The sequence below is a fragment of the Trematomus bernacchii genome, unplaced genomic scaffold, assembly GCF_902827165.1.
Source record: "Trematomus bernacchii unplaced genomic scaffold, fTreBer1.1, whole genome shotgun sequence".
Taxonomy (NCBI): domain Eukaryota; kingdom Metazoa; phylum Chordata; class Actinopteri; order Perciformes; family Nototheniidae; genus Trematomus; species Trematomus bernacchii.
This window is the reverse complement of record NW_022987732.1, coordinates 103,112-116,897: the sequence shown is the minus strand read 5'-3', so window position 1 is coordinate 116,897 and position 13,786 is coordinate 103,112. Positions and strand designations below refer to the sequence as shown.

At 39.9% G+C, this 13,786-nt stretch overlaps 1 protein-coding gene across 1 annotated transcript; it reads right to left on the bottom strand.

Moving 5' to 3' along the window:
• Window positions 1-206: 206 nt before the first annotated feature.
• On the bottom strand, window positions 207-13,466 carry p3h3 (prolyl 3-hydroxylase 3). Its single transcript, XM_034145749.1, has 16 exons — window positions 12,948-13,466; window positions 11,893-12,077; window positions 11,608-11,766; window positions 10,410-10,602; window positions 9,391-9,522; window positions 8,564-8,706; window positions 8,284-8,373; window positions 8,155-8,207; window positions 7,985-8,064; window positions 7,775-7,902; window positions 7,114-7,209; window positions 5,622-5,772; window positions 5,146-5,263; window positions 3,881-3,956; window positions 3,160-3,300; window positions 207-602 (listed from the first exon to the last, which is right to left on the bottom strand). The coding sequence occupies exons 1-16, from the start codon at window positions 13,243-13,245 to the stop codon at window positions 441-443; spliced, it is 2,205 nt and encodes a 734-aa protein (XP_034001640.1). The 5' UTR covers window positions 13,246-13,466; the 3' UTR covers window positions 207-440.
• Between the last annotated feature and the right edge of the window lie 320 nt (window positions 13,467-13,786).

The window sequence follows — 13,786 nt, the reverse complement described above, 5'->3', positions numbered from 1 at the left end:
TACATCATTTTTCCGAAAATAAGGTCCCATGGGTCGGAAGTAGATGGGCGGGACTTCGCCTCTGTATACTTGCACTATTTTAAGAAATGTATCTGTCTTATTACCTGAACTTTTGAAAGAACATCCATAACATTCATCTGTTTGCAACTCATATATCAATATTCCAATTACTGTATATAGACTATTCTGCACTGTTTCTATTATATTCTATTTTATTGTATTTACTTGCACTATTATCTGTTTTATTGTGTTGCACTGTTGGAGGAGCCTGTGACCTAAGATTGTCATTGTCATAACTACACTGTAGCTATGTACACATGACAATAAAAGTCTTGAAACTTGAAGTGATGGATGGTGTGATGGGCTGGTCTATTGAAGTGGATGCAGAAATGAAAGTGTGTTTCAGTGTCTGAGGGTCAGTCTGTGGTTTGTTGTGCCTCTCACAGCTCGTCTCTCGCCCCCGTCACCCTTCCTCTCCCTTGACGCGAGGCCTGGCTGCGAGCGTTCCTCACGGGCGAGGCGCCGCCCTCCTTCTCCTCTTCCTCATTTTTCACCACACTCTGTCCACCTGCAGCCCACATGGCCGCGGCCTCCTCTCGCTCCTGAGGGAGGGAAACAAAAGCATGACAAATATATTGATTTCCCGTGGCCACAATGGCAAGAAAAAGCACATTCGGAAGGTACAACAAACACATTTTGGAAGAAGTGTGATCCTGAGTAACGCTATGATAGACAGATAGACCATGCAGAATTTGAAAAGATGTATTTTGAAAAGTACAGAAGATTGTATATAAATATATAAAGACTGTATATTATATATATATATATATATTAGGGCTGTCAAGTTAACGCACATTTTTAACGCCACTAATTATTTTAACGTGCGATTAACGCATGTGTATTTGCACATCACAGCGCATTATTTGGACCCTAGTAGTAGTAGAACTTCAGTCTCATGCTTGACTGTTATGAAGACAGAGGAGCGGCATTTCGCCGACAACTGTTAACAGGCTTGTCTGTTTGAGCAACTGGCTCAGTGCAGAGAAGTAGACAGGGTTGGTTGGGTGAGGGTGAGGGTGAGGGTGAGAGAGAGAGAGAGAGAGAGAGAGAGAGAGAGAGAGAGAGAGAGAGAGAGAGAGAGAGAGAGAGAGAGAGAGAGAGAGAGAGCTTCCAGGTTGTTGAGTTGAGATTATTCAGGAGAATATTTGTCATTGTTCCAATGATAATCAACAAACATTTGCATAAAGCATATGTGTCCACTCATATGTTGACAAGAGTATTAAAAACTTGAAAAATATTCCTCTAAGGTACATTTAGAACAGATAAACAATGTGCGATTAACTATGGACATCATGCGATTAATCGCGATTAAATATTTTAATCGACTGACAGCCATATATGAAAAATATATGAAAATGTGGCAAATACATTTTTGGAGGCCAAACTCTGTAGGGAATCACATGTTTTGTGTCTTAATTTATACATGGACAAAATATGTTTTTTTTTTTTTTGGTTCAGTTTTGATTAAATATCCACTGCATATGATAACATAGTATTCAATTTGACAACCAAGGCAAACATTGTGTACGTTTATTTATAATGCATTTTACTTAGTAATTTGTTTAAGAAATACATTAACTGTCAATCAATCAAAAATGTTGTGTTCCTTTGAGAGGAATAAGGTCATTTCTAGATGAATATTTTCTATATAAATGAGTCTGTAGCCTCACCTTAACAATAACCAATGACAACTGTAGGATAATGGTATATATGAAAAAGTAGGGTCACGGTAAATCAAATAGAAAAGACTAATAAAGTCAGCATATGATAACCCTAAAGAACACTGCGGTATGACAGAAGGCTGCCGGGCATTGTGAACGCAGAAACTGGAGAACAAGCCACCAGATTTGCATCGCACTCCAGCTGGCTCTTGTTATTCAACACCGGAGTCACGACACTAACCACCGCCGACTGCAGGCGAAAGGTCGGACCTGAGGAGGAGCTGAGAGTCCTCACCAGAGATGGCACAAGTACACACATCCTTTACTCAAGTAGAAGTACAGATACTCGTGTTTAAAAATACTCTGGTAAAAGTAGAAGTACTGACTAAACTTCTTTACTCAAGTAAAAGTAAAGAGGCTTTGAAATGTACTTCAGTAAAAAGTACCCATAACTAGCAGCTGTTTTAAAGAGTACCTGACCTCCCTTTATATTAATAGAACAATAATGTCATTGTTAGCTAATGAATGTTTCCATGCTGAACAACGGCAACATGACAACGTTTTCATTGGTCCCTCTTCTTTAGAGAAGACCAGGAAATGATGGATACACGGATCGTGTTCAAATCAATAGGCACGCAATGACTCTAAATAATAATGATCACGCCACCAAACACACATTCAAACTAAAGGAACCAGCCTGTTTGGGAAATGTAACAAGTAGAAAGTTCAGGTATTTGTGTTCAACATGTAACAAGTAGAAAGTACAGGTATTTGTGTTCAACATGTAAGAAGTAGAAAGTACAGGTATTTGTGTTCAAAATGTAAGAAGTAGAAAGTACAGGTATTTGTGTTCAACATGTAAGAAGTAGAAAGTACAGGTATTTGTGTTCAACATGTAAGAAGTAGAAAGTACAGGTATTTGGGTTCAAAATGTAAGAAGTAGAAAGTACAGGTATTTGAGTTCAAAATGTAAGAAGTAGAAAGTACAGGTATTTGTGTTCAACATGTAAGAAGTAGAAAGTACAGGTATTTGTGTTCAACATGTAAGAAGTAGAAAGTACAGGTATTTGGGTTCAAAATGTAAGAAGTAGAAAGTACAGGTATTTGTGTTCAAAATGTAAGAAGTAGAAAGTACAGGTATTTGTGTTCAACATGTAAGAAGTAGAAAGTACAGGTATTTGTGTTCAACATGTAAGAAGTAGAAAGTACAGGTATCTGTGTTCAAAATGTAAGAAGTAGAAAGTACAGGTATCTGTGTTCAAAATGTAAGAAGTAGAAAGTACAGGTATTTGGGTTCAAAATGTAAGAAGTAAAAGTAAAAAGTCGTCAGAAAAATAAGTAGTGGAGTAAAGTACTGATACCAGAGAGATGTACTTAAGTACAGTAACAAAGTATTTGTACTCTACTACTTCCCCCCTCTGGTCTTCATCGTGCTCACCATGTCTCTGTACAGCTTCTCTTTGGTGAACCACAGCGCCAGCGCACACCGCCGGCCGCGGGTCACCGCTGAAACACCGTGAGGGTTTATGGGACCCGAGGAGAAGCCCACCAGTCGTCCACAGCTGGGCTTCACTCGAGCCTGCAGACAAAGAGGAGGGAAAAGGTTTAAAGGTCACCTATTATGCAAAATCCACTTTTTCACGTCTTTTCTTCATCAACATGTGTCCCCTCTGTGTAAAGAGATTCTGAAAGTTTCAGGAAAAAAGATTCTCTCTCTTTTTGTCCTGATCCATTTATATAAAAACCTGTCTGAAAATGAGCTGATCAGATTTTGGCCACTTTATGATGTCATAACGATTTTTTTGGCTTGTGTCACCATTAGCCAATCACCAACCAAGGTAACCCCCCCCCCCCCCACCTTTTCACCTGAATCTCCTCCGAGAGCACAATTGTGTTCTTTTTAACCAAATCTCTCTCAGAGGGGCGTGGGGAGGGGCTCCTTATTTTCATCTAAAGTAACAGACACAGAATCAGCACTTTTGAAGCAGGGCTGAAACAGAGGGGATTATGGGATGCTGCAATGATCTGTTTGGTGTTTGGAGCCAAACACTTCAGAGACATGTTCTGTATATATCTGAGACCTGTAATATATTGATGAAAAACAGTATAATAGGGGACCTTTAAGGGAGGAGAGCTCAGAGAGGAGAAAAGGGACTTACTGTTACTGTCTTTGCGTCCCTTTTAGTGAAGAACAAGTCTCCTCCATCAAAGTTGTCATTCAGGTAGAGAAGGGCACTGTGAGAGAAACAGGATTAAAGCATTGTTATTAAGGGTAAAGAGGCCCTATTGGGCTTTTTGTGGTCTTCCCGTTCCAGTTGAGTGTTAAATAGGTTGTTGTGCATGTAAATGGTCTGCAAAGGCTAACATCCCAAAGTTCCCTCCAAAGGAAGTTTCTGTCCCACACACACTCCCCCCCTGCCTGAAATGCCTCAATTGGACTCCTTTGTTTACTTCTGTAACATAATGACATCACTATTTAACACTCACACTTCTATAAACAAGCGCTCCAACACATTGGATAGGCTAAGGGGCGGGACATCTCTAAGCGGTTGACCAATCACAACAGAGCCGGCCAGCTATGTCACAGTAGAGGCTCAAAATACAAAATACAAATATGCAAGTAGCAGAATATGTCCTCTTTAATAACCTTTATGGGCCTAGTAAGGTTGTAATGTATATATAATCTAAATATTTAAATGTAAGAACCTTGTTTAGGCTTTTATATTTTTAAATGTAATATCTATTTTTTTGGTAGATTTGCAAAGCATTACTATCTTTTCTCTCTCTTTGGCTTTGCCTAAATTGACCCTTTGTCAAATATGAATCCCTCACCCTGTATTTCTTTCAAAAATTCATAAACAATTAAATGTAGTAAATGTGGGCTTAGTTTACCAACAGTTAAACATTACATTACATGTTACTTGTTAGACGCTTTTATCCAAAGCGACTTTCTCAGGGACACAACGACATGCTGACTGCAGTGGGGTTTGAACCTGTGACCCCCTGATCCCAACACCAACGCACAAACCACTGCGCCACACACCTCTTGAAACACCATTTACACACTAAAACACATGTCTAATTTATCCAGTCTTATGCTCATTGCTTCCCAAATGCATTTTCACTAAAACCTGAATATTTCAAACATTACTGCATAAGCACTCACGCTGGTGGGGGCGTGCTTTTCCTTCGTGCAATTACTGTGTTTTAAACATTAAGCTCTTCGTGAAAATGTGTTTGGGAAGTCGTGAGTACACGACTAGATAAGTGAGACGTGGATTAAACTGCACGGGTTGTGTGAGAGTTTTTAAATTAATGTTTTGATTTAGTAATTTCTCTTTTAAAATGAAAGGTCAAACAGGATTAGTGATTGGTATACAAATGGTTCTTTTTGGGGTGAAAGAAATCTTTCTTGTTCGCGCACCTGAGGTCTCTGTGTATGAATGCCGGCGGTTCTCTCCAGCACTGATTGGTCTCCGGCTCAAGCAGACAGTTGTCGACGTGGACAGGATGAGACAGGTCCAGCCTGCCCTCCTGATCACCTGAGGACACAAAACATTACAAATAAATTATTTGACTCCTGAAAAACGCATTTAAGTTAACCGTATATGAACATTTCTGGAAAACCCTGTAATTGTCTTAAGGCCAGCCCGATTACATTTCCTCCAGCAAGTAACAATGCTCAAGAAAGATGTTATTGGTAATGTTGGTGTTAACCTGCGATAGAGAAAACATCAGACAAAACTATTTCACTCCCAAAAAAACACATTTAAGTTAACCGTATAAACAATTCTGTGAAACCCTGTAGTTGTCTTTGTGCCAAATGGATAACCCTGTCATATTTCCGTCAGCTAGTAATGATGAGAGAGATATCATACATGTACATAATGTCGGTGTTACCTGCGATAGCGCTGCGGCAGACCAGGTGTGTGAAGGAGGTGTAGAGGATGGAGGGGCTCCTGAAGTACGAGTGCAGCAGGACCTTCACTCTCTCTCCCAGCTCGTAAAACAGCCGGGCGTCTGTCTGGTTCACCATATCATCCTGAGCCAACTGGGAGACAAGAGGATGTTGAAAAAATGGTAGCTTTATTAATGATGTTCAAGCATGAGATCCCAAGTGCACACTAATATATGATGATGCTTAGTTATTTCATTTATTCACATTTAGTTCGTTCATTTTGAGTAGAGGTTATTCAGGTTTGCTCTAAAACACGTCATGTTTTTGAAGGTTTGGTCAATTCTTCTAGTTTATTTAAAGGGGACCTATCATGCAAAATGCACTTTTTTATGTCTTTTATACATAAATGTGTCCCCGGTGTGTCAGGGAACTCACGCAGCGTCAGAAAATAAAACGCTCTCTCTTTTCCTCCGTACCCAAATCTCTACAAACGGGAGCTGATCCAGATTTGCGTCCGATATGACGTAATATCAGAAACGTTGCTATAGATGAGAGTAACACCTACGTCACTTCCGGGCAACAATTACAGCCCCGCCCACTTTAGGGGGAAAACAACGCTGTCATTTGAATGGCGGTCAATACAAATTCTGAAGTTTTTGCCAATCCGATCAGAAATGTTTGAAAACCGTGGATTTGTGGATCTTCAAAGAGCCCGATTACGATGGCCAGACAGGCAAACAATTACATTAAATCATTTGAAATCGACAATCGGGCTCGATATATGGTTAAATTCAAATCAGCAGGCGAGGCTGTCATTTCTCCAGCTGTTACTCTCATGAGCGAGGAGGAAAATAATAGTTGTATCATGCCAACAAGCTGCTGTGTCGTTTATTGCACCTCAAACATTAAAACAAATCCAGAGGTCAGTGTTTCTGTACTTCCTCTAAGAACAAAGGACAGTAAAAGTAGAGCTCTGTGGCTTCAGGCTCGATCGCCATTCAAATGACAGCGTTGGTTTCCCCCAAAAGTGGGCGGGGCCGTAAAGTGACGTAGATGTTACTCTCATCTATGAAAATCGATAGCCTACTGCTATAATTAACCACATATCGAGCCCGATCGTCGATTTCAAATGGCTTAATGTAATTGTTTGCCTGTCTGGCCATTGTAATCGGGCTCTTTGAAGATCCAAAGATCCACGGTTTTCTTACATTTCTGATCGGATTGGCAAAAACTTCAGAATTTGTATTGACCGCCATTCAAATGACAGCGTTGTTTTCCCCCAAAAGTGGGCGGAGCCGTACTTTTTGCCCGGAAGTGACGCATTTATCAATTATTTGTCGGTGACTTTGTAGGATGTGCTGTACGGTAATGTTTAGTTTACATAAAGAATTGTCTGGTGTTTCCCTGGTCCTTATTCTAAAGGCAACAAAAAGCACTTTTAAGAAAACAACAACAACGTCATATTTCATCTCTCATTGCTTCCTGTTCTCCCACCTTCACAGCCCTGAGGACGGTCAGACCCTCGAACGTCTCGTGAGGCGTGTGCGGAGATCGTCGCCCCCGGTAACCATCTCCGGCAGATGCTGCAGCCTATCAGAGACGAGAAGAAACGAGATGAGTGTTCCTGTTTCTACCTGAGAGGACTCTTTACATTACATTACATTACATTACATGTCACTTGCTTTTATCCAAAGCGACTTACATACTCAATACTGTGGACAATCCCCACAGGAGCAATTTGGGGTGAAGTGTCTCAGGGACACAACGACATGCTGACTGCAGTGGGGTTTGAACCTGTGCCCCCCTGATCCGAACACCAACGCACTAGTCCACTACGCCACACACCACCCCTTTAACATATATATGTACATAAGTAATATAATCACACTGTATACATCTGTTCATATCTTTATACTGTCTATACTATACTATCACTATACTGTCAATACTGTTTATACTGTACATACTTCATCTGTTTGTAGCCTATTTATAATTATTCATTCATTTATTTATATCATGTAGTAGACACTTGCACTGCTATTTAGCACTTCTGGTCAGATGCCAAACACCGTTTCGTTACTAGTACGACGTAATGACAATAAAGTTGAATCTAAAAATAAAAAATAAATCTAATCTAAAAACAACATGGACTTACTGTTGCTAGCTGCAGTATCTTTTCACACTCCTTCTCAGTCATGACGTCGTCCAGAACTACGCGATTCGTCCCGTTTAAAACCGTGTCGTCCATGGTGATGGTCACGCCCACCTGAGGAACCGGACCCCCTGGAGAGAAGACCAGTAAGAAAGGATGAGAGAGGAAACTTTAACTGTTTAACTCGACTAAAACAAGAACTGATTGTCTCACCTGCATAGAATCCACTGTCATCCACCTCCTCCTTCTTCTCTCCCTCTTCCATTTTCACATTTATTTTCTCTTTTACAGCTCTGAAAGTAAAAACAATACTAAGTTGACGTCACATGCACTTCTTCAAAAAGCTCTTGCAACTGAATGGAGATCCTTCTTTCCCATCTTACCTCCAATTATCCCTCAGTGATTCAGGCACTACATCTTCCGGAGTCCAAAGATCCTGAACGCAGAGCAATCATTAAAATGTGGATATTATTTTGTGGAGCAGGAAAGTGTTCATTTGCTTCAGTACTTACTGGATCTGTGAAACTGAAGTCAAGGTTCTCCATGCCGAAATACAGAAGCTTCTTCTCATCTAAAGCACGATTAATGTATCCGACAATCTCCTGTGGGACAAATACAAACAGAAATGGAGTCAGAATGAAGAAAATCAAAACAATTAAATATATATTTGAAGTCTGCATGTCTTTAATGACTGAACAGGGTTTTCTCACTTCTTTTTGTCAAGTAAAAACATCAAATTAACTATGATTATTAGAACAAAAGTGGTGGATTTAATGTAATGGTCTGATATACCTGAGCAGGCTGAGTGCCATGTGACTCTGTGTCTCCTCCTAGTGTCTCAGAGTAGAGCTGCAGGTTGTCTAAGGAGTCATGGTCGGAGGGGTAGAAGAGGAGCAGAGAGCGCAGCGTCTGCACGGCTCCACCAACATCACCAGCTGTAGGGAAGCAGACATGCAAAATAAGAAGGAGTGGCACTCGAAAAATTATTGTGGTATGATGCAAACTTCACTGTATAGTGTTTGTTTTAAATATAAATCAAAACCGCATCCATTCGTGCAAAATCCTTGTTAGCTATGTATATTTCTGTGTATTTACTTTGATAGCAACAAACCCAGATTCAAATGGCATCAATGTGTTTGCATACTTTGCCAATAATGCTTAGTTTTTATGTTAATTACATGACATTCCATTTAGCTAATGCTTTTCTCCAAAGCAAACTCACAAGAAGTGCATTTAACCATGATGAAGAAATGTTTCTAAAAGCAAGAATTCTGCAGGTCCATTAGTTTTCAATAAGCCATTGTAAGTGCTACTGCATTGGCTTCAGTGCTACACACAGAAGACAGATGTTTATGTTATATTTCGGCTAAGGTGCGGTGGAAACAGATTGGTTTTCAGTCCGTGACATTAGATGAGTAGACTTTCTGCTTTCCTGAAATCTATAGGGAGCTCCTTCAAACATTTTGGAGCCTGCTTAGCAAACAGGTGTGTTTTTGTTGAGCGGTATCTGGGTCCAACTCGCAGTGAAGGAGTGACAAACTCTAAATACAATTCAGAATAAGGTAAACTTACAGCATCAGAACATTTATTGATATTCAGCTTGACCTCCAGACCCTGACCTTTAAACTGTGCGATGTGCCGATGCTCCAGCTGTGTGGGCAGGAAGTCCTCCTGAGAAGAAATCCTCCCGGGTCTCGTGGCGACCTGAGTCACACAGGACTGCCGGCACGAGAGCAGGGAGAGGGAAAGATCTAGAAGGAAAGAAACAAAATGACAGCGATGAATTCCTTTCCCTATTATCCTGTTTCTCATCAATATATTATAGGTCTCAGATATATACAAAACATGTCTCTGAAGTGTTTGGCTCCAAATACCAAACAGATCATTGCAGCATCCCATAATCCCCTCTGTTTCAGCCCTGTTTCAAAAGTGCTGATTCTCTGTCTGTTACTTTAGATGAAAATAAGGAGCCCCTCCCCACGCCCCTCTGAGAGATATTTGGTTACAAAGAACACAATGGTGCTCTAGGAGGAGATTCAGGTGATAAGGTGGGGGGGGGCTAACGGTACGTCCACACAGCAGCGTTAAAAAAATCTTCCAACGCTTCTGCCCATTCACTTTGAATGGGGTCACGTCACTTTGCCTCACTTTTCGCCGAACTGCATTGTGGGAAGCAGAGCGGAGATTTGCTGGCGTTTCAGGCTGCAAAAGTTGAGCAATGTTCAACTTTTGAAGCTTCTGAAGCTTCGGTGGAAGCGTCAGCCAATCAAATCCCGTTTATGCAGCCAATCAAACCGCGTGTATGCTGGGAGAGACACACCGCAGGTCATTTCCTCATATTCCAAAAAAATGGAGCAAGCTTCAACGCACGCCGCTGTGTGGACGGGCCGTAATGTTTACACAAGCCAAAAAATCGTTATGACATCATAAAGTGACCAAAATCTGATCAGCTCATTTTCAGACAGGTTTTTATATAAATGGATCAGGACAGAAAGAGAGAGAATCTTTTTTCCTGAAACGTTCAGAGTCTCTTTACACAGAGGGGACAACAAGTGGATTTTGCATAATAGGTTACCTAATGCAGAAAAGTAAAACCTAAATCTAGGTGTCTTTTGTTGTTGTTGTTGTTGTTGTTTACCTGCAGCCTGCTCATAAACGCTCTTACTACCGTCCACCCCCCTGTCCTCTGGCAGTCGTTGGGAGGCCATCTCACACTGCAGCCGGCACTCGTCTGTCTGCCGCAGCGTTTCATTCACACACTCTTTCCATTTCTCTGCAGCTTTCAGCCAGTCAGAGGAGGCCTCATACTGAACTGCAGAATCATACAGGACCTGGGTTTGAAAATGCGAAAAAGGGAGAGAAATAAAAGTGTATTCAAGATGAATATGATGCTTTTGATATAATGAAATAATAGTAAAAACTTAGACATGATCTGTTCAGAGTAGAAACATTGGGAGGCATGCTATTACCATTTTAAACAAGCCTTATCCTGTTATAACAAGTGTGTCCAAACAGACAAATAAGTTGATCAGGCAGAATAAATACATCCAGGGTTAGATGAGATGGTTATATAAGAGAGAGTGAAGGTGAAAGAGAGGAATTCAGGCCCTCAGGCCAGGGCTGTCTTTCCACATTGAACATATTTCTCAAGAATAGTGAAGACTGTACTATCTCTCCAATTGATGTTGATAGATTGGCCCTGTTTATCTAAACAAAATGATGAAAATATATATAATTCTATGATGGACTCCTTGCCTAAAGTTTTGGCAGGTGCATTTTTGTTGTTGTTGTTGTGGTAATACTTGTTTTGGCCCAAAGAGGCTGAAGTGGACCACTACCCCTTTGTGCTTAATAGGACAAAAAACATTCATGATTTATTCCATATGAGTTACTGTCATTTCTTTACACACAATTGCTTTTAGTCCTATTGAGAACATTGGTTAGTGGTGATATACAGCCTCTTGTGGCCAACATGTGTATTGCAACAACACCCAACAAAAATGATTGTGAAAAAATCTAATAATACAAATGGAAAAGATTGTTTCTTACAAAAAATATGCCGGCAAACTTTTTTCAACCTGTTCTTAAGTCAAAAACAAAGGAGATCAAACATATTTAGATCAGGCTTAGAAAATGGATCTTCAGATTTTTACCTAAATTCTGAGCTCTACTTTACCCATATTTAGTTTTGTAAATGAACAGGAAAAACAGTGTAGTGCATGGACATGAAATTAGATTACGTGTATGGAAATATAACCGTTGCAGTTGAACAAAAACATACAGAAACTCTTTATTCTTCTCTCCTTTAAAAAATGTTATCCTCCATCCTTCCTCACCCAATGATTCTCATTCTCCAGCTCTCTGTCCTGGAAGGCCTCCTCCGTCACTCCCTCCATCCGTCTGTACTTCTCTATGTTGTTCCTCATCTCCAAGTGACTGGGGTTTGCCACAAAATAGGTATGAGCTGCAGACGCCGCCTTCTGTAACTTTTCCAACTTTTAAGCAGAATGATGAGAGTAAATTATGTTAGACAATCACAGCTAAGACTTTGAGCTGTATGCATGTATCATTGAGCTGTATCATGAGAAATGAACAAGTATTAGTAGGTCATAGATCTCTACCTTGTAGTAAGTGACCTGCAGGAAGTTGTAGGGGTTACGAGATCCAAATTCATAATCTATGTCGGTAGAAACAGGAAGTTGTGCTGTAGGTGACACCGAGCGTCCGACACAGAACCGCAGACATTCAGCTCTCTGCTGAACCCAGTCCAAGGTCCACAGATCATGCAGACTCCCCTTCTCAGAGTCTGACAACACAGAAAACATTAGTTATTTCTTAAAGTGAAATATGCTGTACCATGCAACATTGTCCATCCATTATACCAAAGATAGTCATTTCTAAATGATAGAAATAGTGTATGCATCATCAACAATTTGAGTTTATACATGTATGCACTTTAAACCTAACTAAATAAAAGAGGTTGAAGTGAAATTAATGATTTTCTGGTAAAAATGCAAATCTTTTATCTCGTAATTATTAAATTCCCGAATGAAGACATATTTTAAGAAGTGACAGATTTCCTCTCCTTACAAACAGAGAAATGTATCTATTTGTATATGTACAGTATATATTGTTCTTATTCCTGCAACTTACTTATATATTTATGTCTATTGCAATGTTTTACTGCAATACTTTATTTATTTAGTGTCTTTTATGTCTAAAGTATATGGATTGTTGCATTGTTGGAGGAGTCTGGGACTCTCAAGAGTTATCACAATCCTTATACTTTATTTATTACGGTGTGAAATTGGGTTGCACCATTTTTATATACAATTAAATCCAAAATATTTATATACATGTAAACATAGGAAGTTAAAGTAGAGTAAATATGTGAAATAAAACTGTGTGATTAAAGAATATAGTAGAATTAAATATGTATGCATGCAAACATAAGAAGTTATTGTAAAAATGTGCAATTAAAATATATATTTTTTCAAACAAAAAAACAATATGCATATACAATTTTGTGAAAATGTGCACGTATTTAACACTAATTAACATGCAAAATTGTGTATATTAAGGCTGCAAAAAATATCAATTGCCAAAAAATACTTTGTTACGCATTTGACAATACCTTTGAATCTACAATTCTTTGAGTATATAAATTGTACCTTACCCAGTCTGTTGAACGCTTCTCTCCCTGCCTCCACACACTCCTCATGACACTGCCTGCGTACCCGGGAAAGGGACTCCTTGGTCAGGATGGCTTTCTCCAGAAGCTCCGCTGCCTTCACCCACTCCTCACCGAAATACGACCGTACCCCGGTGTAATACAAGAAGTCGTACGGCTGCGGCAGGGACAACACATTAGCGCTGCCTCTACCCGGGGTCGCTGAGGTGAAACTAAGTAATGTTATTAAAACAAAATGAAACGCCACGTATACAGTGAGATGATCAGCCTGCAGCAGCGCCATGGTTTCAAGAAAGAAACCCCGAGAAGGAGAAGAGGAGGGACTATGGAAATACTGGGGAGAAAGTTTCCTCCTGTTTGTGGAAAAGTATACGCTTTCAGTATAATTTCACATGATGTATCTACTACTATACAAAGTTAACGTCTCCTGCTGTTCAATTATTGTGTTTAATTCAAACTAAATGTAACGTTTTTACTTGTTTTGAGGTCATTGTAACGCCCAACGATGTCTTTAAGGGGTTTACGTTAACTTTCAGGCACGTTAATTTGCAGTTAGTCTTTGTGGCCGCGAGAGGAAGCAGTTGGTTGACATCAACGGACTTTACCGTAAATACACAATATGAGTCACACAAAGTTTATTTATATTGTACATCTCATGCGACAGGCCTGTTCAATACACGCTATGGCGTACAATTGATGCGCTTCAAGATGAAAAAAGACAACCATAATATATACTACTATTCAATTAATGAACTGATTCTTCATACACAGACGTAGGCTTACATGTAAGCAGCGACTCTGCTTTTCTAGATGCGATGCGAGTA